The 27673-nt window shown below is 45.8% G+C and overlaps 2 protein-coding genes and 9 non-coding genes across 11 annotated transcripts; 10 read left to right on the top strand and 1 right to left on the bottom strand.

Annotated features, from left to right (window-relative positions):
• Positions 1–1098: 1098 nt before the first annotated feature.
• TRNAI-UAU (transfer RNA isoleucine (anticodon UAU)) lies at positions 1099–1190 on the top strand. The gene is given in 2 exon segments: positions 1099–1136; positions 1155–1190. It is a non-coding gene; the product is annotated as a tRNA-Ile (tRNA).
• Positions 1191–1802: 612 nt separating this feature from the next.
• On the top strand, positions 1803–1894 carry TRNAI-UAU (transfer RNA isoleucine (anticodon UAU)). The gene is given in 2 exon segments: positions 1803–1840; positions 1859–1894. It is a non-coding gene; the product is annotated as a tRNA-Ile (tRNA).
• Positions 1895–2031: 137 nt separating this feature from the next.
• Positions 2032–2123, top strand: TRNAI-UAU (transfer RNA isoleucine (anticodon UAU)). The gene is given in 2 exon segments: positions 2032–2069; positions 2088–2123. It is a non-coding gene; the product is annotated as a tRNA-Ile (tRNA).
• A 3476-nt stretch (positions 2124–5599) lies between these two features.
• On the top strand, positions 5600–7130 carry LOC119176874 (uncharacterized). The gene has a single exon (XM_037428218.2). It carries the CDS (start codon positions 5600–5602, stop codon positions 7085–7087), a length of 1488 nt encoding a protein of 495 aa, XP_037284115.2. The 3' UTR covers positions 7088–7130.
• Positions 7131–9327: 2197 nt separating this feature from the next.
• Positions 9328–13106, bottom strand: LOC142768627 (uncharacterized). Its single transcript, XM_075870638.1, has 3 exons — positions 12834–13106; positions 11237–11930; positions 9328–10060 (listed from the first exon to the last, which is right to left on the bottom strand). The coding sequence occupies exons 1-3, from the start codon at positions 13037–13039 to the stop codon at positions 9383–9385; spliced, it is 1578 nt and encodes a 525-aa protein (XP_075726753.1). The 5' UTR covers positions 13040–13106; the 3' UTR covers positions 9328–9382.
• Positions 13107–16185: 3079 nt separating this feature from the next.
• On the top strand, positions 16186–16277 carry TRNAI-UAU (transfer RNA isoleucine (anticodon UAU)). The gene is given in 2 exon segments: positions 16186–16223; positions 16242–16277. It is a non-coding gene; the product is annotated as a tRNA-Ile (tRNA).
• Positions 16278–16649: 372 nt separating this feature from the next.
• On the top strand, positions 16650–16741 carry TRNAI-UAU (transfer RNA isoleucine (anticodon UAU)). The gene is given in 2 exon segments: positions 16650–16687; positions 16706–16741. It is a non-coding gene; the product is annotated as a tRNA-Ile (tRNA).
• A 370-nt stretch (positions 16742–17111) lies between these two features.
• On the top strand, positions 17112–17203 carry TRNAI-UAU (transfer RNA isoleucine (anticodon UAU)). The gene is given in 2 exon segments: positions 17112–17149; positions 17168–17203. It is a non-coding gene; the product is annotated as a tRNA-Ile (tRNA).
• A 599-nt stretch (positions 17204–17802) lies between these two features.
• On the top strand, positions 17803–17893 carry TRNAI-UAU (transfer RNA isoleucine (anticodon UAU)). Its single transcript is given in 2 exon segments — positions 17803–17840; positions 17858–17893. It is a non-coding gene; the product is annotated as a tRNA-Ile (tRNA).
• Positions 17894–20175: 2282 nt separating this feature from the next.
• On the top strand, positions 20176–20267 carry TRNAI-UAU (transfer RNA isoleucine (anticodon UAU)). The gene is given in 2 exon segments: positions 20176–20213; positions 20232–20267. It is a non-coding gene; the product is annotated as a tRNA-Ile (tRNA).
• Positions 20268–23187: 2920 nt separating this feature from the next.
• On the top strand, positions 23188–23278 carry TRNAI-UAU (transfer RNA isoleucine (anticodon UAU)). The gene is given in 2 exon segments: positions 23188–23225; positions 23243–23278. It is a non-coding gene; the product is annotated as a tRNA-Ile (tRNA).
• Positions 23279–27673: the final 4395 nt, after the last annotated feature.

The following is a 27673-nucleotide window of genomic DNA, read 5'->3' on the forward strand; positions in this document are numbered from 1 at the left end:
GGGTTGTGAGATCAAGCCTCAACTGGGGAATGAAATTTTTATTAGTTTTCATCATTAGTCATGAGGTTGTATACTCAATGCTGATGACTTCCTGTCCCGAAAACATTTGTTTACTGGAGAAATGTGCAGGGAATATTCTTTAAGGCACCGCTCCTACTTGCGACCGTGTTCTCCAGTGGTGCAATTGCTTAGCGCACGGTACTTATACGACATTTCTCGTGAGCTATGCCGGGGCTGTGAGTTCGAGCCTCACCTTGGGAATGAAATTTTTATTAGTTTTCATAATTAGTCATGAGGTTGTGTACTCATGCTGACGACTTCCTGGCTCGAAAACATTTCTTTACTGGAGGTATGTGGAGGGAACATTCTTTAAGGCACCGCTACTACGTGCGACCGTGTTCCCCCGTGGCGCAACTGGTTAGCGCATGGTACTTATACGGCAGTTTTCGTGAGCTATGCGGGGTTGTGAGTTCGAGCCTCACCTAAGGAATGAAATTTTTATTAGTTTTCATAATTAGTCATGTGGTTAATTGTACACTCAAAGCTGGCGACTTCCTGGTTCGAAAACATTTGTTTACTGAAGGTATGTGCAGGCAACATTCTTTAAGGCACCGCTCCTAAGTGCGACCGTTTTCTCCAGTGGCGCAATTGGTTAGCGCACGATGCTTATACGTCAGTTATCGTGAACTATGCCTGGGTTGTGAGTTCGAGCCTCACCTTGGTAATGAATTTTGTATTAGTTTTCATATTTAGTCATGAGGTTAATTGTATACTCAATGCTGGCGACTGCCTGGCTCAAAAACACTTGTTTACTGGAGTTGTGTGTAGACAACAGTACTAATTGAAACACTCCAACGTGCAACCGTATTCGCCAGTGGCGCAATTGGTTAGCGCACCGTACATGTACCACAGTTATCGGGAGCTATGCCTGGGTTGTGAGTTCGAGCCTCACCTGGGGAATGAAATTTTTATTAGCTCTCATATTTATTCATGAGGTTGTGTACTCATACTTGCGACTTCCTGGCTCGAAAACATTTGTTTACTGAAGGTATGTGCAGGGAACATTCTTTAAGGCACCGCTCCTACGTGCGACCGTGTTCCCCAGTGGCGCGATTGGTTAGCGCACGGTACTTATACGACAGTTTTCGTGAGCTATGCCGGGGTGGTGAGTTCGAGCCTCACCTGGGGAGCGAAATTTTTATTAGTTTTCATAATTAGTCATGAGGTTAACTGTATACTCAAAGCTAACGACTTCCTGGTTCGAAAACATTTGTTTACTGTAGGTACGTGCAGAAAACATTCTTTAACGCCCTGCTCCTTTGTGCAACCGTATTCCCCAGTGGCGCGATTGGTTAGCGCACGGGATTATACGACAGTTATCGTGAGCTATGCCGGGGTTGTCAGATCGAGCCCGAGCCTCACGTGGGGAATCAAATTTTTATTAGTTTTCATCATGTGTCATGAGGTTGTATACTCAATGCTGGCGACTTCCTTTCCCGAAAACATTTGTTTACTGGAGGTATGTGCAGGGAACATTGTTTTAGGCAACGCTCCTACTTGCGACCATGTTACCCAGTGGCGCAATTGCTTAGCGCGCGGTACTTATACGATATTTCTCGTGAGCTATGGCGTGCTTGTGAGTTCGAGCCTCCCTGGGGAATAAAGTTTTTACTAGTTTTCATATTTTGTCATGAGGTAAGTGTATACTCAATGCTCGCGGCTGCCTGGCTCGAAAACACTTGTTTACTGGAGTTGTGTGTAGACTACACAACTAAAGGAAACCTTCCTACGTGCAACTGTATTCCCCAGTGGCGCAATTGGTTAGCGCACTGTACTTATACGACAGTTATCGTGAACTATCACAGGGTTGTGAGTTCGAGCCTCACCTGGGGAATGAAACTTTTATTAGTTTTCATATTTACACATGAGGTTGTGTACTCATACTGGCGAATTCTTGGCTCGAAAACATTTGTTTAGTGGAGATGTGTGCAGGGAACTTCTTTAAGGCACCGCTCCTACGAGTGACTGTGTTCCCCAGTGGCGCAATTGGTTAGCGCACGGTACTTATACGAGAGTTTTCGTGAGCTATGCCGGGGTTGTGAGTTCGAGCCTCACCTGGGGAATGAAAACTTTATTAGTTTTCATAATTATACTTGGGGTTGTATACTCAATGCTGGCGACTTCTTGTCTTGAAAACTATTGTTTTCTGGAGGTATGTGCAGAAAACACTTTATAAGGCACCGCTCCTAAGTGCGACCGTGTACCCCGGTGGCGCAATGGGTCAGCGTACGATACTTATACGACAGTTCTCGTGAGCTGTGCCAGGGTTGTGTGTTCGAGCCTCACCTGGGGAATGAAATTTTTATTAGTATTCATTTTTAGTCATGAGGTTAATTTTATAGTTAATGCTGGCGACTGCCTAGCTCGATAACATTTGTTTGCTTGAGTTGTGTGTAGACAACAGTACTAAAGGAAACACTCTTACGTGCAAAACTATTCCCATGTGGCGCAATTGGTTAGCGCACCGTATTTTATCGACAGTTATCGTGAGCTATGCCGGGGTTGTGAGTTCAAGCCTCACCTGGGGAATGAAATTTTTATTAGTTTTCATAAGTAGTCATGAGGTTAATTGTAAACTCAAAGCTGACGACTTCCTGGTTCGAAATCATTTGTTTACTGGAGGTGTGTGCAGGAAACATTCTATAAGGCACCGCTCCTACGTGCGACCGTGTTCCCCATTGGCGCAATTGGTTAGCGCACGGCACTTATACGACAGTTCTCGAGAGCTATGCTGGGGTTGTGAGTTCCAGCCCCAACTGGGAATGAATTTTTTTAAGTTTTCATCATTAGTCATCACGTTAATTGCATACTCAAAGCTGGCGACTTCCTGGTTCGAAAACATTTGTTTACTGGAGGTATGTGCAGAAAACATTCTTTAACGCCCTGCTCCTTTGTGCAACCGTATTCCCCAGTGGCGCAATTGGTTAGCGCATGGGATTATACGACAGTTATCGTGAGCTATGCCGGGGTTGTGAGTTCGAGCCTAACCTGGGGAATGAAATTTGTATTAGTTTTCATATTTAGTCATGAGGTTAATTTTAAAGTCAATGCTGGCGACTGCCTAGCTCGATAACATTTGTTTGCTTGAGTTGTGTGTAGACAACAGTACTAAAGGAAACACTCCTATGTGCAAAACTATTCCCAAGTGGTGCAATTGGTTAGCGCACCGTATTTTATCGACATTTATCGTGAGCTATGCCTGGGTTGTGAGTTCGAGCCTCACCTGGGATTGAAATTTTTTTTAGTTTTTATATTTAGTCATGAGGTTGTGTACTCATACTGGGGACTTCCTGGCTCGAAAGCATTTGTTTACTGGAGGTATGTGCAGGGAACAGCCATTCGTGCACCGCTCCTACGTGCAACCATATTCCCCAATGATGTAATTGGTTAGCGCACGTGACTTATACTACAGTTCTCGAGAGCTATGCTGGGGTTGTGAGTTCGAGCCCCAACTGGGAATGAAATTTTTTTTAGTTTTCATCATTAGTCATCACGTTAATTGCATACTCAAAGCTGGCGACTTGCTGATTCGAAAACATTTGTTTACTGGAGGTATGTGCAGAAAACATTCTTTAACGCCCTGCTCCTTTGTGCAACCGTATTCTCCAGTGGCGCAATTGGTTAGCGCATGGGATTATACGACGGTTATGATGAGCTATACCAGGGTTCTCAGATCGAGCCTCACCTGGGGAATGAAATTTTTATTAGTTTTCATAAGTAGTCATGAGGTTAATTGTAAACTCAAAGCTGACGACTTCCTGGTTCGAAATCATTTGTTTACTGTAGGTGTGTGCAGGAAACATTCTATAAGGCACCGCTCCTACGTGCGACCGTGTTTCCCAGTGGCGCAATAGGCAATATGCGAAATTAACAGCGCCATCTAGCGAACGCAGCAGGTACCCTATCCGCCATTTTGATGCTGGCGAGGCTCGACCACTACGCACGGGCGACCCGCATGCGAGCGTACCACGGAACGTACGCGCTTCGACGCTTCGACTGTCGCAGTCAGATTCTTTTTGCTGGCGATATGCCAGTACACTGCTGTGTACCGCTGTGCAAGCAGCGCCGAGTCACAGACAGTGATGGGAGCAAGGTATGTGGCATGAATTACGTTTTTGCAACGATCATTTAAACGCAAAACAGGGTATGGCGTACAGAAGCTTTATGGGCACATTCTAGGTTGCATGAATCTCCGCGGTGCACGGGCTGCACGAGAGCAATGCAGGACTAACCATTTTTCTGTGTTACTCAGACAGGCCGTGTTTTTATAGGTTTGTCAGCTTTGCGGCTAGGTGTTTTCACTACGTCGGCCCTCTCCACGACAGTGGTGCTCTTCGATTTACCGTCTCGGACTCGCCGAGAAGCTGTCCGGCATTCGAATTTCCCTATGGCTTCGGGGAATCCTTGGACTACCCGCGGCGAGTACGAGATGGTAAATCGAAGAGCCCCGGTGATTCTCTGCAGTCGAGTGGAGAGTGCGCCGCTGCTGTTGGGGTAACTAGTGTGATAGAACCGAATTGTTAGGACGGGCTGTTTTGTGATGAGATTACACCGTGTAGGTAGACGACGTATAAATGTTATTTTTGAAGGTGATTGCGCACAGAGACGTGTAGAGCTTCCGCTACTCCGAGTAACATGCCGTACACGCATCCTAGAAAGGCAACTCGGTTGCTTGTCCGCATTCAGGCTCCGTTGTGTCCCCAAGTACGGTCACCGCGCAGCAATAAAACTGTCATTCGGAAGATGAGGGCTATGCCCACTTTCGAACAGAAAAGTATCTGCTCAGGCGCTTAACTTCAGTTCCCCCAACGTGCGCGGACGCAACTTTTCCATTCGGTCCTCTCTCACCGATATTCTTTTACCAACGAAATAAAATCGAAAAGATAGCGGGGCGCGCTGCCGTAGGTTTGGAAAACTGGCACCATGAGTATCGCCAGGGCTTGACTGAATGACGTTCTGCATGAGTTCAGAGCGCGGCAGTTCCATTTATTCGTGAGAGGGGATTCATTCTCTGCATTTTAGTCTCTTCGGCTCAGTTGTGTTGCAGCTGTTTGGTTGTGTTGCAACTCACCTCACCTGAAAAATGTTTCATGTTGCATTATCAAACATGCAGCTGTGGAGGCAGCCATAACTTAGTTGTACGGGATTCTGCCTTTTGGCTGCCTTAGACTCGAAGATCATAGAAACCTTTGAAGCTACCTGGAGATAAAAAATAACTGATTTAAATTCCCCCCCGTGTCCACAAGTGACTAATGCCTCTTAAGGCTTGCTGTGAAGGGCCATATCTAGGAAAGGCTGCTAGAAAAGGGGAGTGTGCGCAGAAAAAACTGAGGGGGGTGGGTCACATTACAAGTGCATCATTAGTCCTGCAATGCACGTATTAGTGTGACCTCTATTCTTTGTGAGATGAATTTGTGATAGTGCCTGTGTTTGTAAACAACAATCAAACAGCTAAGAGAAAGCTAGCTCATGACGTCGAACTGAATGTTTTTTTGCTTATATCTTGTAGGTATCCTTCCACCGCTTTCCGAAAGATGCAATGATATACAAGAAGTGGATTGTTGCGATCAACAGGGATGAAGGCCCGGAATTTCAAGTCGGCAAGTCAACGAAGGTCTGCTCGAAGCATTTTAGGTCATCGGACTTTATACCTAGCGTTGCGAGTGGCCGCAGCCTCCTTCGGGACTCGGCAGTTCCGTCAGTTTTTGCTTTTTCCAAGGAAAAGAAAGAACGGAAGCCCCCAAAGCCACGTGCTTCACCACAAGTAAGAAGCCGAAACCCGGTTCTAGGCCCAGGAGTGCTAGGCGATGAGCTTATGCATAGCCCAGATGAAGTGAAGGCAGCACCGGTACGTCTAGAGGAACCCACTAGGCTCAACAGCTCACTTGAAGATGGAAATGCACGTTTGGCCGAAACGATAAAACAGAAAAACAACGAAATCGCGCGGCTCCGAGACGAGCTTTGCCAAATAAAGGAGCAGCTTGTTGCTGCAAAAGGAATCATCGGGCAACTGGGCTTTGAAAAGGCGTCCTTGAGTTGCCAACTTGCTGCTGAAAGAGAACGAACGGCTCCCTTCACAGTGGAACGGTTCAAGGACTGCGATAAAGACATGCTATTTTACACTGGGCTGCCAAGCTACAACCATTTCAAGAAACTTCTGGTCTACTTGAACCCCGGTGATGATGGGTGCAACGTTCTATGTTCAGAACGTACAGAAAGCAGTGAACCCAGATCATTGCAAGGGCGGAAGAGAAAACTAAGCACGGAAAATGAGCTGTTTTTGGTGCTAGTCCGACTGCGCCTCGGCCTGTTTGAAGATGATTTGGCTCACAGGTTCTGCATTGCCCAGTCAACTGTGTCCCGAATATGCACATCGTGGATTAACTTCCTGTATGCCAAACTAGGCCTGTTACCTCTGTGGGCTCCTAGAAGAATTGTAGATGCTACAATGCCACCCGAGTTTAAGGAAAAGTATTCATCGACTCGAGTAATCCTGGACGCCACGGAAATACAGTGCGAGGTGCCATCATCCTTGTCCCTACAGTCTACAACGTACTCCCCATACAAGTCGAGCAACACATTCAAGGGACTCATCGGCGTCCTGCCTGATGGCCTTGTCGCCTTTGTGTCCGAGCTTTTCACAGGATCCAGCTCAGACAGAGAGTGTGTGATTAGGAGTGGTTTTTTAGACTTGAAGTTTGACGACGAAGATGCTGTTATGGCAGATAAGGGCTTTCGCATCGAAGATCTCTTGGCAAAGAATGGAGTGAAATTGAACCTGCTGCCGTTCCTGAAGGGTGGCACATTCTCACCTAAGGAAGTGAAATCTACAAAGGAGATTGCTGCTTTGCGGATACACGTGGAGCGGCGGATACAGCGGATAAAGGCATTCCACATTTTTGATAGACCCATACCGTTAACCTTGGCTCCACTGATTAACCAAATTTGGACTGTGACGGCAATCCTGAGCAACTTCCAGTCTTCTCTCATGCAACAGTCAAGTGGCAAACCGCAACAAGAGCCTTAGATGTGGCAAGCTAAAAAATTACGCCCTTTCCCACGAGGGGATTCCTGCGAAGGATGGGGAGCGTAACGGCGCTCCATCTAAACAGCACTTTGCGACTTATCACAAAGTATATATTTTTGCAATGCACCAATGAAGTGCAAGAGTTTTTTTTTCAGCGCATGCATTTGCTTTCACGAGACGAGCCCGCTTCCACTTTAAAAGCTCTGAAGCGACAGTGTTGCTGGTGTCCTCCTGGGCCGGCACGAGCCCCGACCATGAGATGGCTCCTGGAGCGACAGTGTTGCCGGCGTCTTCCTGGGCGCATGCGCAGGTGGCGTGCGGACGACGGACTATGGAGGGACAGAGCCCAAGCCTAAGATGCATTCGCAGTTACGCTCCGCATCTAAAAGAACACACAGCACTTGGCACGTTTTAATGCACCGACGACTGATGATTGACTGTTTGTGAGGTGTAACGTGCCGACGCTACACAGGCGATGAAGCGCGCCGTAGTGGAGGGCTCCGGAGTAATTCTGATCACCTGGGGGTCTTTAACGTGCACTGAAATCTCAAACACGCAGGCAATTTCACTTTCCACCTCAGTCCAAAAAGCGGCTGCTCCGGCCAGGAAACGAGCCCACAAATGGAGGATGACTGCAGGATCAAAAGGGAGATGACAGCACGGACCGTGAAACTGGTAATCTGCAGCTGTGTGACTTGAGCACTCAGGGGCGCCACGTGCGCGAACAAAAAAGCCTTGAGCAAGAAGGCAATGTTGTGCGCTGTTAAGTTGTTGCTCACTGTGTGATTCATTGAAAGACGTAACCACCAAACTTGTACTCACTGTGTAAATACTTGTGCAATTTTTTTTCCTGGTCATCTCTGGACACCATTCACGCTAACAAAAGGCTCCCGAACCTGGATTCACAGCAGTACTTTGTCAAGCTCTATTATTATTTCTTCGCTCATTTGTAATTCTTCCTTATTGTTCATATACTGTGTTGTGTTTGTTAACCTACCTCAAGTTGACTCTCATTGTAACAAATCTTGCAAAGATTGACTATAAACTAGTTTTGTTTTGTCTATGTGCAGCTCAATGGCAGAAGATGTGGTTGTGTCCAGTCATGACATGCTTTTGGTTACCACAGACTAAATTTTAAGTAATCTAGTCCAAAAAATGCTCACAAAGGGATTGAGTGGTGCTAGCATGTACATTATAACTTATTTGGATGAGATAAGAATTTAATTCGCAGCATTGCAATGTGGCCCACAATCATAGCTTTTCGCCCCCCCCCCCCCTTTAGGTATGTTTCGTTGCCTTTTTTGCTTTTTTGAGGCCGTAGCACTTCTGTGTATCGCTGTGTATCACATGTTAAAACATGTGGAGCTGTCCACCTTGAATGGCTTGAAAGGCGCACTCGCTGCGTGCGGAGCATTTCTCTATTTCAAAAAAAAAGTGCAGGAACACAAAAGTACATGTCCTTTGCGACTCTGTAGCATGTGGTTAAGAAAACTGCTACGTTGTGTTTGCGTCTATTCCTGCAATATCACTCAAACTGATGCGTTACAAAGCATCACTATGCCTGAAAAATGGTGTTTTTCTGAACTTTCATCGGCGAGATTTTAAATTATTCAAAATTAAATCGAGCGAGTGTGAGCTCACGTACAATATCTATATTCTCTTAGACGTATCCAAAACTTTTAAGGGCTCACTAAGTTCTGTATGAATACAAGCAACTGGATGCTGCAAGTATGTACTAAGATTCATTAAACACTGCTTAAAAACCTTGGATGGGAGTCTAATATTAATAGGTATGGCATGCAATCTTTAATCTTTACCCAAAATATGATACATGAGATTTTTCATTTCCTTATTGTGGTCTCCACAACTTGTGCTGTGGCAATGTGAAGTCTAGTGAAAAAAGTGAATCTGAAAAAATTCTTGCACGAAATCAGCCTGTGTGTTTGGTTCACACTAAAGCAGCCAATGTTTTTATTTCCACATGTCCGCAAGATGAAAATTTTTTATCTCAATGTATTATGTTGCGTTGCCTTCTCTGCGTTGAGATTTTGGGGCACGTTAAGATGCCCAGGCAGCCAAGACAATTTGCAACCATCCATTACAGGGCACAGTATTGCCCAGATGCACAAATGGCAAGTAAAGCTCGGAGCGTTATTTTTTTAGTATTGAAAAATCTTCTGGCACGAAGGTAGCACCGAGTTACCTCTTGGCTAGGGTGGGCAGATATTGTGCACGCCTCATAGGTTAGGTGTAGCTTTGGCGCACTAATCAGCCGAAATCTGGAAGCTTCACTGATTACCGCCTGGCAAGAAGGGGCAGCATTTGCTCAAAGAAGGCATCAAGCTTTTTGCGCATATCCTCCCACTCGTTCCTGTCGAACCAAATGCGCTCAATGCCAATCCACTTTTCCGAACACACGACAAAATCGCCCCACAAGCAGCCAGTGAGGGCCATCTGCCCAAGCACCTGAGCATAATACTCATGGTCTCTGTCCAGCTGCGGTTCACCATTTTCCCCGAACACCAAGGAAAACTTTTTTTTCTTCGCTTCCTCTGGCTCAGAGTCTTTCAGAGAATGGGGGCACTTGACCTCCAACACACCATATGAAAGTTCTTCCGGGTCGTACACGAGTCCATCTGGTGTTGCACCCAACCAAGGGCACACAGGGTCTACCACAAGGCCGCAATGCTGCACTGACACATTGTGCCCGTAGCTGTTCATGACAGCTATATACCTATCTTTGGCCATGTTCTCATTCCTTATGCCATATTGCACCGGACGGACGTGCGTGAGGTCCTTCGGCTCAATGAGGTTACGGAGGCCCTTCTCCGTCCATGCCTGCCGCCTGACGACGTGGCCGAAAGTTGACGCTGTCAGTCGATTGGCCCGTGCCTGGCGCCAGCGTTCACTGAGCCGCTGCTGCCTTGAGTTCAGCTCGAGGTCCCGAGCTTCTTCTTGTGACAGCTGGATCTCCTGCACAATGTGGAAGTAAATATAGCATGAGAAAGCGCTAGAAACTTTCAACGGCTCAGAGCTTGCATACACTGTACTTTGACTACTAGCAAGGCCCAATCAGCTTTCCTGCAGCCTAGCTGGTATGCCAATGTTTGTTTTCGGTACCGTGCTGCACTAAGATTAATAGCCAGTCATCAAAAGACAGATTTAGGAGCCACTTTTAGGAGAGTCATTGGCATGAATGGCAGAATAGCAGCAGCAATGAAATTGTGCTTTTTAATAAGAACAGGCAAGAGAGGAGCACAGTTCCCGGTTTTTTAAGCAAAGCTTGGATAGCTAGGGTTCCATATATTTTTTGCATTTGGATATAGAAGCTCATGAGGCTGCAAATGTTTTCAAAGCGCAATACAATAAAAAGAAGTCCACACGTGTGTCCCCTCATGTTTAAAATGGCATATGCAGTGGATGGTGACCGCGCACATAAAAAAAAACAAAAAAAACAACGGGGTGTTTGTCGTCCTAGCAAAAGTAGCTAGAGATTTGGGCTTGAGAGTGGCACACACACCAACTGAGGCATCGGTGTTCGCACCACAGAATGAATGCGCACCTGAGTCGGGCTCCACCACCTGCCGCCGCAGCGTTAGCGCCCGGTCATCCCTATTCTAAAGCTATATTGCTATAATGCAGGTTTGACAAAATCAGAGGACATGCAATCGACAGTGGCCCCAAGTTCGATTAAGTGTAAGTCTTGGTTTACATTACACTGATGCATTGAAATGAATCGAAATACGGATATTGGGTGGTAAAGCTAGCAAATAGCAAATGTTAGCCTGTAGAAGCACATATGAGTGAGACTGTTTAATAACCACACAGCTTAACATCCTTCAAAGCGTAGAACATAAAGCAATGATCTGCACTGATAAAATAAAGCACAGCATTAGTGCTGGGTTTGCCTGTAGTTTAAAATTGCTTAACCACTATCATCACTGGGGCCATTGTCTTCGCATTTGTAACATTTGGTGGAAGCAAATAGGGCATTCATAATTTTCTCGCTTTCTCTTTTTACAGAGGACTGCATAAGAATATTTCTAGGCTGCATGTGCTCTACATCTAGGTCCACCTAATCGGTTAAAAGCATGAATTGTACACACTCCACCAGTGCAGAGAGAAGTATCTTTTCTATACTGCACTTACAGTCAACACCCTCCATTCTTCAGCCGTGAATCTGCCGGGCAAGGGTGGCTGTGAGGCTCCGTCACTAAACAGAGTCAAAGCTGGCACTGGTGTCACGGTGGCTGCCCCTTGCGAAATGCTGAGTGACATCCACGTAGTGAAGCCTGCAGGGAGTTTTGCCTGCTGGTATGACAATGCAGACCCCGCAGGCGCAGGCCCAAGCTTTGTGTCCATTGACGGCCCCCCAGCAGCAAGGAGAATGGCAGCAAAGTCGAAGGTCCCGAGGCTCTGGAGGTCCTCTCCCAGGCTATGGATCGCTTCAAGGTGTTGCTGCTCCTTTTGCTCCTCAGCCCGCGCATCAAAAAGTCGCACGGGCATTGGCATGCCCATGCCACCCTCACGTGGACTCCGCCAGTCCACGTTCTGCACGGCCATAGGCCTGATGCTTTGTCGTCGGGGGCGCCTCCATTGCTGCGGCAACTCGGTGCATGAAAGCTCTGGTGGTGCCTCTTTGAAGCCCTTCTGCTTCAGCAGAACAAGGAGGCGCAGAGCCGCAAGAATGTGGCTGCAGGCACCACCAGCCCCAGCGGGGCACTCACAACTAGAATCTGCCACTGCTCTACTGTCGCTTTTCAAAGCCAAGCTGACTTTGTACGGCCGCCCACTCTTCTTCTGGCTTCGGTAGCACGTGGCACGTGCATAGACAATCCCGATACTGTAAGAGACACAACAATAACAAAAAAAAGAACTTTGTAAGCTGCACACAGTCAAGTTTGTCATCTTTTTACCGAGTGCTATATCACAAGTACGAATAAAGCTGTCATGGCACTTGCCATGACAGCTTTATGCAAAGCAACAACGTTATGCAACCTACTCTCCACAAAGTAATGACTATGTAATTCGGGAAAACCCCTGCGCAGCTGACGTTACAGTGCAATAATACAAAACCTGCATGAAGTGCTTCGATGTGAACAACCTCTAGTGGAACATAAAAAAACACTGCTTTTTATTGACGAGTTGGAAAACCACATGCCAATGCTGCTGAAAAATCTCCAAACCAACAAGCACAGAATGAACCAGGTTTTTAAGGAGTCCCACTGTTAACTTACGTTGACACTTGCGGTGGATCAGTTCCGTTCTTTCTAGCCGTCCTTGTAGACCCGTTTAGTCTAAATGTTTAGTAAACAAACTAGCGTACGTCGTGTTTTATACAAAGCAGCATGCGCACTCGTAAAGGCAGCACATTAATATTAGACCAGTAATGCATACGTGCGGACGCGAAATTTGTTTGCGCAAAAAACTGTTTTCATAGTACGAGCGATGTCCTTCAAGGCATGCACACTGCACCACCGGAACAGCTGCGAAGTTCCTGCGCGACCACGCCTGCTGCTCGGACGTGCTAAAAATAAACGCCAAACCATAGCCTCCTCTTGTCAAGCCATAATGACAAGTTATCCAAGCACGTGAGCACGCGTAGTGAAAGAAACACGCAGTGACATGACCGACCTCGCCGAGAACGCCCGCACGACGTTAACATCGGCGGCACTATTTGTACGTTGCTCCAAAAGGAAAAGCACTGCATGCTTTCAGAAGGTTACACAAAACGTCGCTTACCTACCTTGTGTCACAGGCGTTGGTCACAACCGACGACGGCAAAGTGTACGCTTCCACGGCGAAGGCATAAGATTTTGTTTGCTGCTTGGATGACGTTGGCGCCTGGTTTATTAGGTCCGCTACAGTGTCGTTCGGTATATGCGGCAAGTTTTCTAAACAGTTTGTCCACATCACATGTTCGGGCACTGGGAAACGTCTTGCTGTGGCCATCGCAGTAGCTCAGCGCAGTGAAGCGGGTGTTCAGAAGTCGTACGGCCGTACTAGCGAACGCGTTTCCGTCGACTGCTCGCCCACATTAAAATGGCGGCGGGGTCGAAGTGCACAGTGTTGCCAGAGCACAAAGCAATTTTGCATATGGTCTATTGGTTAGCGCACGGCACTTATACGACAGTTCTCGAGAGCAATGCTGCGGTTGTGAGTTCCAGCCCCAACTGGGAATGAATTTTTTTTAGTTTTCATCATTAGTCATCACGTTAATTGCATACTCAAAGCTGGCGACTTCCTGGTTCGAAAACATTTGTTTACTGGAGGTATGTGCAGAAAACATTCTTTAACGCCCTGCTCCTTTGTGCAACCGTATTCGCCAGTGGCGCAATTGGTTAGCGCAGCGTACTTGTACGACAGTTATCGTGAGCTATGCCTGGGTTGTGAGTTTGAGCCTCACCTGGGGAATGAAATTTTTATTAGTTTTGATACTTAGTCATGAGTTTAATTGTATACTCAATGCTGGCGACTTCCTGGCTTGAAAACATTTGTTTACTGGAGTTGTGTGTACACAACAGTACTAAAGAAAACACTCCTACGTGAAACCGCATTCCCCAGTGACGCAATTGGTTAGCGTACCGAACTTACACGACCGTTATCGTGAACTATGCCTGGGATGTGAGTACGACCCTCACCTGTGGAATGAACTTTTTATTAGCTCTCATATTTATTCATGAGGTTGTGTACTCATACTGACGACTTCCTGGCTCGAAAACATTTGTTTACTGGAGGTGTGTGCAGGAAACATTCTATAAGGCACCGCTCCTACGTGCGACCGTGTTCCCCAGTGGCGTAATTGGTTAGCGCACGGTACTTATAAGACAGTTCTCGTGAGCTATGACGGGGTTGTGAGTTTGAGTCTCACCTGGGGAATGAAATTTTTATTAGTTTTCATCATTAGTCATGAGGTTGTATATTCAATGCTGGCGACTTCTTGTCGTGAAAACTTTTGTTTACTGGAGGTATGTGCAGAAAACACTCTTTAAGGAACCGCTCCTAAGTACGACCGTGTTCCCCAGTTGCGCAATGGGTCAGCGTACGATACTTATACGACAGTTCTCGTGCGCTATGCCAGGGTTGTGTGTTCGAGCCTCACCTGGGGAATGAAATTTTTATTACTATTCACTTTTAGTCATGAGGTTAAATATATACTCACTGCTGGCGACTGCCTAGCTCGATAACATTTGTTTGCTTGAGTTGTGTGCAGACAACAGTACTAAAGGAAACACTCCTACGTGCAAAACTATTCCCAAGTGGCGCAATTGGTTAGCGCAGCGTATTTTATCGACAGTTATCGTGAGCTATGCCGGGGTTGTGAGTTCAAGCCTCACCTGGGGAATGAAATTTTTATTAGTTTCCATAATTAGTCATGAGGTTAATTGTAAACTCAAAGCTGACGACTTCCTGGTTCGAAATCATTTGTTTACTGGAGGTGTGTGCAGGGAACATTCTATAAGGCACCGCTCCTACGCGCGACCGTGTTCACCAGTGGCGCAATTGGTTAGCGCATGGTACCTATACGACAGTTATCGTGAGCTATGACGGGGTTGTGAGTTTGAGTCTCACCTGGGAATGAAATTTTTTTTAGTTTTCATCATTAGTCATCACGTTAATTGCATACTCAAAGCTGGCAACTTCCTGGTTCGAAAACATTTGTTTACTGGAGGTATGTGCAGAAAACATTCTTTAACGCCCTGCTCCTTTGTACAACCGTATTCTCCAGTGGCGCAATTGGTTAGCGCATGGGATTATACGACAGTTATCGTGAGCTATGCCGGGGTTCTCAGATCGAGCCTCACCTTGGGAATGAAATTTTTATTAGTTTTCATCAATTGTCAAGATGTTGTGTACTCAATGCTGGCAACTTCCTGTCCCGAAAACATTTGTTTACTGGAGGTATGTGCAGGGAACATTCTTTAAGGCACCGCTCCTACGTGCAACCGTGTTTCCCAGTGGCGATATCGGTTATCGCACGGTACTTATACGAGAGTTATCGTGAGCTATGCCTGGGTTGTGAGTTCGAGCCTCACCTGGAGAAGGAAATTTTTGTTAATTTTCATATTTAGCCATGAGGTTGTGTACTCATACTGATGACATCCTGGCTCGAAAACATTTGTTTACTGGAGGTATGTGCAGGGAACATTCTTTAAGGCACCACTCCTACGTGCGACCGTGTTCCCCAGTGGCGCAATCGGCTAGCGCACGGTACTTATACGACAGTTTTCGGGAGCTATGCCGGGGTCGGGAGTTCAAGCCTCACCTGGGGAACGATGTTTTTATTAATTTTCATATATAGTCATGAAGTTGTCTACTCATACTGGTGACTTCCTGGCTCGAAAACATTTGCTTACTGGAGGTATGTGCAGGAAACATTCTTTAAGGCACCGCTCCTACGTGCGACCGTGTTCCCCAGTGGTGCGATTGGTTAGCGCACGGGATTATACGACAGTTATCGTGAGCTATAATGGGGTTGTCAGATCGAGCGTCACCTGGGGAATGAAATTTTTATTCGTTTTCATCATTAGTCATGAGATTGTATACTGAATGCTGGCGAATTCCTGTCCCGAAAACATTTGTTCACCGGAGGTATGTGCAGGGAACATTCTTTAAGGCACCGCTCCATCTTGCGACCGTGTTTCCTTGTGGCGCAATTGCTTTGCGCACGGTACCTATACGACATTTTTCGTGAGCTTTGGCGTGGTTGTGGGTTCGAGCCTCCCTGGGGAATGAAATTTTCATTAGTTTTCGTATGAGGTTAATTGTATACTCAATGCTGGCGACTGCCTAGCTCGAAAACATTTGTTTGCAGGAGTTGTGTGTGGACAACAGTGTTAAAGGAAACACTCCTACGTGCAACCGTAATCCCCAATCGCGCAATTGGTTATCGTACCGTACTTATACGACAGTTATCGTGACCCATGCCTGGGTTGTGAGTTCCAGCCCCACCTGGGGAATGAAATTTTTATTAGTTTTCATATTGAGTCATGAGGTTATGTACTCATACTGGCGACACCCTGGCTCGAAAACATTTGTTTACTGAAGGTATGTGCAGGGAACATTCTTTAATGCACCGCTTCTACGTGCGACCGTGTTCCCCAGTGGCGCAATTGGTTAGCGCACGGTACTTATACGACAGTTTTCGTGAGCTATGCCGGGGTGATGAGTTCGAGCCTCACCTGGGGAATGAAATTTTTATTAGTTTTCATAACTAGTGTTGAGGTTAATTGTATACCTAAAGCTGGCGACTTCCTGGTTGAAAAACATTTGTTTACTGGAGGTACGTGCAGAAAACATTCTTTAACGCCCTGCTCTTTCGTGCAACCGTATTCCCCAGTGGCGCAATCGGTAAGCGCACGGGATTATATGACAGTTATCGTGAGCTATGCCTGGGTTGTGAATTCAAGCCTCACCTGGGGAATAAAATTTTTATTTGTTTTTATAAGTATTCATGAGGTTGTGTACTCATACTGGCGACTTTCTGGCTCGAAAACATTTGTTTACTGGAGGTATGTGCAGGGAACATTCTTTAAGGCACCGCTCCTACGTGCGACCGCGTTCCCCAGTGGCGCAATTGGTTAGCGCACGGTACTTATACGACAGTAATCGTGAGCTATGCCGGGGTTGTGAGTTTGAGCCTCACCTGGGAAATGAAATTTTTATTAGTTTTCATATTTAGTCATGAGGTAATTGTATACTCAAAGCTGGCGACTGCCTGGCACGAAAACATTTGTTTACAGGAGTTGTGTTTAGACAACAGTACTAAAAGAAACACTCCTTCGTGCAACTGTATTTCCATTGGCGCAATTGGTTGGCGCACCGTACTTATACTACAGTTATCATGAACTATGATTGGGTTGTGAGTTCGAGCCTCACCTGGGGAATGGAACTTTTATTAGTTTTAATAATTAGTCATGCGGTTGTATACTCAATGCTGGCGACTCTTGTCCCGAAAACCTTTGTTTACTGGAGGTATGTGCAGGGAACATTCTTTAAGGCACCGCTCCCACGTGCAACCATATTCCCAGTGGCGCAATTGGTTAGCGCACGGTACTTATACGGCAGTTTTCGTGAGCTATGCTGGGGTTGTGAGTTCAAGCCTCACCTGGGGAATGAAATATTTATTAGTTCTCATATTTATTCGTGCAGTTGTGTACTCATACTGACGACTTCCTGGCTTGAAAATACTTGTTTACTGGAGGTATGTGCAGGGAACATTCTTTAACGCACCACTCCTACGTGCGACCGTGTTCCCCAGTGGCGCAATTGGTTAGCGCACGGTACTTATACGACAGTTTTCGTGAGCTTTGCCTGGGTTGTGAGTTCGAGGCTCACCTGTGGAATGAAATTTTTAGTTTTCATAATTAGTCATCAGGTTAATTGTATACTCCAACCTGGTGACTTCCTGTTTCGAAAACATTTGTTTACTGGAGGTATGTGCAGGAACATTCTTTAGGTCACCGATCCTACTTGCGACCGTGTTTCCCAGTGGCTCAATTGCTTAGCGCACGGTACTTATACGACAGTTATCGTGAACTATGCCTGGATTGTGAGTTCGAGCTTCACCTCAGGAATGAAATTTTTATTAGTTTTTATATTTAGTAATGAGGTTGTGTACTCATACTGGCGACTTCCTGGCTCGAAAACATTTTTTTACTGAAGGTATGTGCAGGAAACATTCTTTAAAGCACCGCTCCTACGTGCGACCGTGTTCCCCAGTGGCGCAATTGGTTAGCGCACGGTACTTATAGACAGTTTTCGTGAGCTATGCCGGGGTTGTGAGTTCGAGCCTCACCTGGGGAATGAAACTTTCATTAGTTTTCATAATTAGTCGTGAGGTTGTATACTCATTGTTGGCGACTTTCTGTCCCAAAATATTTTTTTTACTGGAGGTATGTGCAGGAAACAATCTTTAAGGCACCGCTCCTAAGATCGACCGTGTTCCCCAGTGGCGCAATTGCTTAGCGCACGATACTTATACGACAGCTCTCGTGAGCTATGTCGGGGTTGTGTGTTCGAGCCTCACCTGGGGAATGAAATTTTGATTAGTTTTCATCATTCGTCATGAGGTTGTATACTGAATGTGGCGACTTCCTGTCCCGAAAACATTTGTTTACTGGATGTATGTGCAGGAACATTCTTTAGGGCACCGCTCCTACGTGCGACCGTGTTCTCTGTGGCGCAATTGGTTAGCGCACGGTACTTATACGACAGTTTTCGTGAGCTATGCCAGGGTTGTGAAGTCGAGCCTCACCTGTGGAATGAAATTTTTTTAGGGGCGAAGCTCCTTATGGCGTGGCTTGGGCGTCCCTCGTATGTAACCACCAGTGGCACATACCCGAAATAGGTATAACACTTGACCTCCAAGGTGGTGCCAGTGAGAGATTTCTTCTGTGCGTTGTTTAACAATAAAAAATAGTGCTCACTGTACATGCCAATGGCTGCTAATGGGGAATGACAGACATGAGCATTCGGCTTTTAGTCAACGCGCACGCTGCGATCCCCATTAGCAGCCATTGGCATGTACATTGAGCACCATCGGACAAGAAAGGGATGCTACATTATACTCGCTGGGTGTAACCTCCTTAGCTTTAGAAAGGTTTAGCGAGCGTTAAGCCGCAGTGCCATGAATACAATAAACTTGTATATACCATGAATGAACTCAAGGTGGTTAAAAATGAGAAGTAGATACGAAGCGCAAGCCGTAAGAAAGTAAAAGCCGAATTCTCCTCTCTCTCATATCTCATTAGCAGCCATTGGCATGTAAATTGAGCCCTATCTGACAGGGAAAGGTTGCTACGTTATACTCGCTGGGCGTAACCTCCTTGGTTTTCGAAAGGTTTAGCGAGCGTTTGGTCGCAGTGCTATGAATACAGCGAACTAGAATATACCATGAACTCGAGGTGGTTAAAGGTGGGAAGTGGACCCAAAGCGCAGGCCGTAAAAAAGTGTGCGTGTGCCACCTCTCGTTTAGTCCTTGGAATGTCCGCTGGATGGCGGTGCTTCGATATGGGGAAGATACGACAAAAAGATGCGAGATGGTGGGACTTGGAGTGTTGAATAGATGAACGAATGGACACACAAACAGATGCATGGATGGACGCATGAACGGACGCAGGGGCGGATGCATGAAAGAACGCAGGGACGGGCGCACAAACAGACACATGGACGGTCACACAGACGGACGCATGGACGGACGAGTGCTTCGCCCCACTCTCCATCATTCACTCCGTGGATATGCTGCCATTTTTTTAGTTTTCATAATTAGTCATCAGGTTAATTGTATACTCCAAGCTGGCGACTTCCTGCTTCGAAAACATTTGTTTACTGGAGGTATGTGCAGGGAACATTCTTTAAGGCCCTGCTACTTTGTGCACCCGTATTCCCCAGTGGCGCAATTGGTTAGTGCACAGGACTTATACGACAGTTATCGTGAGCTATGCCGGGGTTGTGAGATCGAGCCTACCTGGGGAATGAAATTTTTATTAGTATTCATAGTTAGTCATGAGGTTGTATAATCAATGCTGGCGACTTCCTGTCCCTAAAACGTTTGTTTACTGGATGTATGTGCAGGAACATTCTTTAGGTCACCGCTCCTACTTGCGACCGCGTTTCCCAGTGGCGCAATTGCTTAGCGCACGGTACTTATACGACATTTTTCGTGAGCTTTGGCGTGGTTGTGAGTTTGAGCCTCCCTAGGGAATAAAATTTTCATTAGTTTTTGTATTTAGTCATGAGGTTAATTGTATACTGAATGCTGGCGACTGCCTGGCTCGAAAACATTTGTTTACTGGAGTTAAGTTGTGTGTAGACAACAGTACTAAAGAAACACTCCTACTTGCAACCGTATTCTCCAGTGGGGCAATTGGTTAGTGCACGGTACTTATACGACAGCTCTCGTGAGCTATGCCGTGGTTGTGAGTTCGAGTCTCACCTGGAGAATGAAATTTTTATTAGTATTCATATTTAGTCATGCGCTTAATTGTATACTCAATGCTGGCGGCTGCCTAGCTCGAAAACATTTGTTTACTGGAGGTATGTGCAGGGAACATTCTTTAAGGCACCGCTCCTACGTGCGACCGTGTTCCCCAGTGGCGCAATTGGTTAGCGCACGGTACTTATACGACAGTTTTCGTGAGCTATGCCGGGGTTGTGAGTTCGAGCATCACCTGGGGAATGAAGTTTTTATTAGTTTTCATATTTAGTCATGAGGTTGTGTACTCATACTGGCGACTTCCTGGCTCGAAAACATTTGTTTACTGGAGGTATTTGCAAGGAACATTCTTTAAGGCACCGCTGCTATGTGCGCCCGTATTCCCCAGTAGCGCAATCGGTTAGTGCACGAGACTTATACGACAGTTATCGTGAGCTATGCCGGGGTTGTGAGATTGAGCCTAACCTGGGGAATGACATTTTTATTAGTTTTTATCATTAGTCATGAGGTTGTATACTCAATGCTGGCGACTTCCTGTCCCGAAAACATTTGTTTACTGGATGTATGTGCAGGAACATTCTTTAAGTCACCTCTCCTACTTGCGACCTTGTTTCCCAGTGGCGCAATTGCTTAGCGCATGGTACTTATACGACATTTCTCGTGAGCTTTGGCGTGGTTGTGAGTTCGAGCCTCCCTGGGGAATAAAATTTTCATTACTTTTCGTATTTAGTCATGAGGTTAATTGTATACTGAATGCTGGCGACTGCCTGGCTCGAAAACATTTGTTTAATGGAGTTAGGTTGTGTGTAGACAACAGTACTAAAGAAAACACTCCTACTTGTAACCGTATTCCCCAATGGGGCAATTGGTTAGTGCACGGTACTTATACGACAGTTCTCGTGAGCTATGCCGGGGTCGTGTGTTCGAGCCTCACCTGGGGAATGAAATTTTTATTAGTTTTCATAATTATTCATGAGATTGTATACTCAATGCTGGCGACTTCTTGTCCTGAAAACATTTGTTTACTGCAGGTATGTGCAGGGAACATTCTTTAAGGCGCCGCTCCTACGTGCGACCGTGTTCCCCAGTGGCGCAATCGCTTAGCGCACGGTACTTATACGACAATTCTCGTAAGCTATGGCGTGCTTGTGAGTTCAAGCCTCCCTGGGCAATAAAACTTTTATCAGTTTTCATATTTAGTCATGAGGTTAATGGTATACTCAATGCTGGCGACTGCCTGGCTCGAAAACATTTGTTTACTGGAGTTGTGTGTACACAACAGTAATAAAGGAAACACTCCTACGTGCAACACTATACCCCAGTGGCGCGATTGGTTAGCGCACCGTAGTTATACGACAGTTATCGTGAGCTATGCCTGGGCTATGAGTTCGAGCATCACATGGGGAATGAAATTTTTATTAGTTTTCATATTCAGTCATGAGGTTCTTTACTCAATGCTGGCGACTCTTGTCCCAAAAACATTTCATTACTGGAAGTATGTGCAGGGAACATTCTTTAAGGCACTGCTCCCATGTGCAACCGTATTCCCAGTGGCGCAATTAGTTAGCGCACGGTACTTATACCACAGTTCTCCGGAGCTATGCCGGGGTTGTGAGTTCGAGCACCACCAGGGACATGAAAGTTTTATTAGTTTTCATAAGTAGTCATGAGGTTAGTTGTAAACTCAAAGCTGGCAACTTCCTGGTTCGAAAACATTTGTTTACTGGAGGCGTGTGCAGAAAACATTCTTTAAGGCACCGCTCCAAAGTGCAACCGCGTTCCCCAGTGGCACAATTGGTTAGCGCACAGTACTTATAGACAGTTTTCGTGAGCTATGCCGGGGTTGTGAGTTCGAGCCTCCCCTGGGGAATGAAATTTTTATTAGTTTTCATAATTAGTCGTGAGGTTGTATACTCATTGTTGGCGACTTCCTATCCCAAAAAAATTTTTTACTGGAGGTATGTGCAGGAACATCCTTTAAGGCACCGCTCCTACGTGCGACCGTGTTCCTCAGTGGCGCAATTGGTTAGCGCACGGTACTTATGCGACAGTTTTCGTGAGCTATGCCGTGGTTGTGAGTTCGAGCCTCACCTGTGGGATGAAATTTTTTTAGTTTTCATAATTAGTAATCAGGTTAATTGTATACTCCAAGCTGGCGACTTCCTGTTTCGAAAACATTTGTTTACTGGAGGTATGTGCAGGGAACATTCTTTAAGGCCCTGCTACTTTGTGCACCCGTATTCCCCAGTGGCGACATTGGTTAGTGCACAGGACTTATACGACAGTTTTTGTGAGCTATGCCAGAGTTGTGAGATCGAGCCTCACCTGGGGAATGAAAGTTTCATTAGTTTTCTTAGTTAGTCATGAGGTTGTATACTCAATGCTGGCGACTTCCTGTCCTGAAAACATTTGTTTACTGGAGATATGTGCAGAAAACATTCTTTAAGGCACCGCTCCTAAGTGCGACCGTGTTCCCCAGTGGCGCAATCTGTTAGCGCATGATACTTATACTACAGTTCTCGTGAGCTATGCCGGGGTTGTGTTCGAGTCTAACCTGGAGAATAAAATTTTCATTACTTTTCGTATTTAGTCATGAGGTTAATTGTATACTCACTGCTGGCGACTGCCTGGATCGAAAACATTTGTTTACTGGAGTTGTGTTAGACAACAGTACTAAAGGAAACACTCCTACGTGCAACCGTATTTCCCAGTGGCACAACTGGTTAGCGCACCGTACTTTTACGACAGTTATCGTGAACTATGCCTGGGTTGTGAGTTCCAGCCTCACCTCGGGAATGAAATTTTTATTAGTTTTTATATTTAGTAATGAGGGGATGTACTCATACTGGCGACTTCCTGGTTCGAAAACATTTTTTTACTGAAGGTATGTGCAGGAAACATTCTTTAAAGCACCGCTCCTACGTGCGACCGTGTTCCCCAGTGGCGTGATTGGTTAGCGCACGGTACTTATACGACAGTTCTCGTGGGCTATGCCGGGGTTGTGAGTTCGAGCCTCACCTGTGGAATGAATTTTTATTAGTTTTCATATTTAGTCATGAGGTTGTGTACTCAAACTGGCAACGTTCTGGCTCGAAAACATTTGTTTACTGGAAGTATGTGCTGGAAACATTCTTTAAAGCACCGCTCCTATGTGCGACCGCGTTCCCCAGTGGCACAATTGGTTAGCGCACAGTACTTATAGACAGTTTTCGTGAGCTATGCCGGGGTTGTGAGTTCGAGCCTCACCTGGGGAATGAAACTTTCATTAGTTTTCATAATTAGTCGTGAGGTTGTATACTCATTGTTGGCGACTTTCTGTCCCAAAATATTTTTTTTTACTGGAGGTATGTGCAGGAACATTCTTTAGGGCACCGCTCCTACGTGCGACCGTGTTCTCTGTGGCGCAATTGGTTAGCGCACGGTACTTATACGACAGTTTTCGTGAGCTATGCCGGGGTTGAGAGTTCGAGCATCACCTGTGGAATGAAATTTTTTTAGGGGCGAAGCTCCTTATGGCGTGGCTTGGGCGTCCCTCGTATGTAACCATCAGTGGCACATACCCGAAATAGGTATAACACTTGACCTCCAAGGTGGTGCCTGTGAGAGATTTCTTCTGTGCGTTGTTTAACAATAAAAAATAGTGCTGAATGTACATGCCAATGGCTGCTAATGGGGAATAAGAGACATGAGCATTCGGCTTTTAGTCAACGCGCACGCTGCGATCCCCATTATCAGCCATTGGCTTGTACATTGAGCACCATCGGACAAGAAAGGAATGCTACATTATACTCGCTGGGTGTAACCTCCTTAGCTTTAGAAAGGTTTAGCGAGCGTTAAGCCGCAGTGCCATGAATACAATGAACTTGTATATACCATGAATGAACTCAAGGTGGTTAAAAATGAGAAGTAGATACGAAGCGCAAGCCGTAAGAAAGTAAAAGCCGAATTCTCCTCTCTCTCATTTCTCATTAGCAGCCATTGGCATGTAAATTGAGCCCTATCTGACAGCGAAAGGTTGCTACGTTATACTCGCTGGGCGTAACCTCCTTGGTTTTCGAAAGGTTTAGCGAGCGTTTGGTCGCAGTGCTATGAATACAGCGAACTAGAATATACCATGAACTCGAGGTGGTTAAAGGTGGGAAGTGGACCCAAAGCGCAGGCCGTAAGAAAGTGTGCGTGTGCCACCTCTCGTTTAGTCCTTGGAATGTCCGCTGGATGGCGGTGCTTCTATATGGGGAATATATGATAAAAAGATGCGAGATGGTGGGACTTGGAGTGTTGAATAGATGAACGAATGGACACACAAACAGATGCATGGATGGACGCATGAACGGACGCAGGGGCGGATGCATGAAAGAACGCAGGGACGGGCGCACAAACAGACACATGGACGGTCACACAGACGGACGCATGGACGGACGAATGCTTCGCCCCACTCTCCATCATTCACTCCGTGGATATGCTGCCATTTTTTAGTTTTCATAATTAGTCATCAGGTTAATTGTATACTCCAAGCTGGCGACTTCCTGCTTCGAAAACATTTGTTTACTGGAGGTATGTGCAGGGAACATTCTTTAAGGCCCTGCTACTTTGTGCACCCGTATTCCCCAGTGGCGCAATTGGTTAGTGCACAGGACTTATACGACAGTTATCGTGAGCTATGCCGGGGTTGTGAGATCGAGCGTACCTGGGGAATGAAATTTTTATTAGTTTTCATAGTTAGTCATGAAGTTGTATACTTAATGCTGGCGACTTCCTGTCCCGAAAACGTTTGTTTACTGGATGTATGTGCAGGAACATTCCTTAGGTCACCGCTCCTACTTGCGACCGCGTTTCCCAGTGGCGCAATTGCTTAGCGCACGGTACTTATACATTTTTCGTGAGCTTTGGCGTGGTTGTGAGTTTGAGCCTCCCTGGGGAATAAACTTTTCATTAGTTTTTGTATTTAGTCATGAGGTTAATTGTATACTGAATGCTGGTGACTGCCTTACTCGAAAACATTTGTTTACTGGTGTTAAGTTGTGTGTAGAGAACAGTACTAAATTAAACACTCCTACTTGCAACCGTATTCCCAAGTGGGGCAATTGGTTAGTGCACGGTACTTATATGACAGTTCTCGTAAGCTATGCCGGGGTTGTGAGTTCGATCCTCACCTTGGGAATGAAATTTTTATTGGTTTTCATAATTAATCATGAGGTTAATTGTATACTCAAAGCTGGCGACTTCCTGGCTCGAAAACATTTGTTTACTGGAGGTTTGTGCAGGGAACATTCTTTAAGGCACCGCTCCTACGTGCAACCGTATTTCCCAGTGGCACAATATGTTAGCGCACCGTACTTATACGACAGTTATCGTGAACTATGCCTGGATTGTGAGTTCGAGCCTCACCTGGGGAATGAAAGTTTTATTAGTTTTTATATTTAGTCATGAGGTTGTGTACTCATACACGCGACTTCCTTGCTCGAAAACATTTCTTTACTGGAGGTATGTGCAGGGAACAATCTTCAAAGCACCGCTCCTACGTGCGACCATGTTCCCCATTGGCGCAATTGGTTTGCGCACGGTACTTATACGACAGTTTTCGTGAGCTATGCCAGGGTTGTGAGTTCGAGCCTCACCTGTGGAATGAAATTTTTTTTAAATTCATAATTAGTCATCAGGTTAATTGTATACTCCAAGCTCGCGACTTCCTGCTTCGAAAACATTTGTTTACTGGAGGTATGTGCAGGGAACATTCTTTAAGGCCCTGCTACTTTGTGCGCCCGTATTCCCCAGTGGCGCAATTGGTTAGTGCACAGGACTTATACGACAGTTATCGTGAGCTATGCCGGGGTTGTGAGATCGAGCGTACCTGGGGAATGGAATTTTTATTAGTTTTCATAGTTAGTCATGAGGTTGTATACTCAATGGTGGCGACTTCCTGTCCCGAAAACGTTTGTTTACTGGATGTATGTGCAGGAACATTCCTTAGGTCACCGCTCCTACTTGCGACCGCGTTTCCCAGTGGCGCAATTGCTTAGCGCACGGTACTTATACGACATTTTTCGTGAGCTTTGGCGTGGTTGTGAGTTTGAGCCTCCCTGGGGAATAAACTTTTCATTAGTTTTTGTATTTAGTCATGAGGTTAATTGTATACTGAATGCTGGTGACTGCCTGGCTCGAAAACATTTGTTTACTGGAGTTAAGTTGTGTGTAGAGAACAGTACTAAATTAAACACTCCTACTTGCAACCGTATTCCCAAGTGGGGCAATTGGTTAGTGCACGGTACTTATATGACAGTTCTCGTAAGCTATGCCGGGGTTGTGAGTTCGATCCTCACCTTGGGAATGAAATTTTCATTGGTTTTCATAATTAATCATGAGGTTAATTGTATACTCAAAGCTGGCGACTTCCTGTCCCGAAAACATTTGTTTACTGGAGTTGTGTGTAGACAACAGTACTAAAGGAAACACTCCTACGTGCAACCGTATTACCCATTGGCGCAATTGGTTATCGCACCGCATTTATACGAGGGTTATCGTGAGCTATGCCTGAATTGTGAGTTTGAGGCTAACCTGGGGAATTAAATTTTTATTAATTTTCATATTTAGTCATGAGGTTGTGGACTCATACCGGCGACATCCTGGCTCGAAAACATTTGTTTACTGGAGGTATGTGCAGGGAACATTCCTTAAAGCACCGCTCCTACGTGCGACCGCGTTCCCCAGTGGCGCAATTGGTTAGCGCACGGTACTTTCACGACAGTTCACGTGAGCTATGCCGGGTTTGTGAGTCCGAGCCTCACCATGGGAATGAAATTTTTATTAGTTTTCATAATTAGTCATGAGGTTAGTTGTACACTCAAAGCTGGCGACTTCCTGGTTCGAAAACATTTGTTTACTGGAGGCGTGTGCAGAAAATATTCTTTAAGGTACCGCTCCAAAGTGCGACCGCGTTCCCCAGTGGCACAATTGGTTAGCGCACAGTACTTATAGACAGTTTTCGTGAGCTATGCCGGGGTTGTGAGTTCGGGCCTCCCTGGGGAATAAAATTTTTATTAGTTTCCACATTTAGTCATGAGCCTTATTGTATACTCAATGCTGGCGACTGCCTGGCTCGAAAACATTTGTTTACTGGAGTTGCGTTAGACAACAGTACTAAAGGAAACATTCCTACGTGCAACCATATTTCCCAGTGGCACAACTGGTTAGCGCACCGTACGTATACGACAGTTAACGTGAACTATGCCCGGGTTGTGAGTTTGAGCCTCACCTGGGGAATAAAATTTTTATTAGTTTTTATATTTAGTCATGAGGTTGTGTACTCATACTGGTGACTTCCTGGCTCGAAAACATTTCTTTACTGGAGGTATTCTAAGAAAACATTCTTTAAAGCACCGCTCCTACTTGCGACCGTGTTCCCCAGTGGCGCGATTGGTTAGCGCATGGTACTTATATGACAGTTCTCGTGAGCCATGCCGGGGTTGTGAGTTCGTGCTTCACCTGTGGAACGAATTTTTTATTAGTTTTCATATTTAGTCATGAGGTTGTGTACTCAAACTGGCGACTTGCTGGCTCAAAAACATTTGTTTACTGGAAGTATGTGCAGGTAACATTCTTTAAAGCACCGCTCCTACGTGCGACCGTGTTCCCCAGTGGCACAATTGGTT

This window comes from Rhipicephalus microplus, chromosome 8 (genome assembly GCF_043290135.1).
Source record: "Rhipicephalus microplus isolate Deutch F79 chromosome 8, USDA_Rmic, whole genome shotgun sequence".
In the NCBI taxonomy this organism is placed as follows: domain Eukaryota; kingdom Metazoa; phylum Arthropoda; class Arachnida; order Ixodida; family Ixodidae; genus Rhipicephalus; species Rhipicephalus microplus.

Coding starts and splice junctions, on each gene's coding strand:
- LOC119176874 (XM_037428218.2), top strand. CDS start 5,600: ATGATATACAAGAAGTGGATTGTTGCGATCAACAGGGATGAAGGCCCG.
- LOC142768627 (XM_075870638.1), bottom strand. CDS start 13,039: ATGGCCACAGCAAGACGTTTCCCAGTGCCCGAACATGTGATGTGGACA. Junction 11,931..12,833: donor ACCAACGCCTGTGACACAAG/GTAGGTAAGCGA, acceptor TGTCTCTTACAG/TATCGGGATTGTCTATGCAC. Junction 10,061..11,236: donor AAGAATGGAGGGTGTTGACT/GTAAGTGCAGTA, acceptor CACATTGTGCAG/GAGATCCAGCTGTCACAAGA.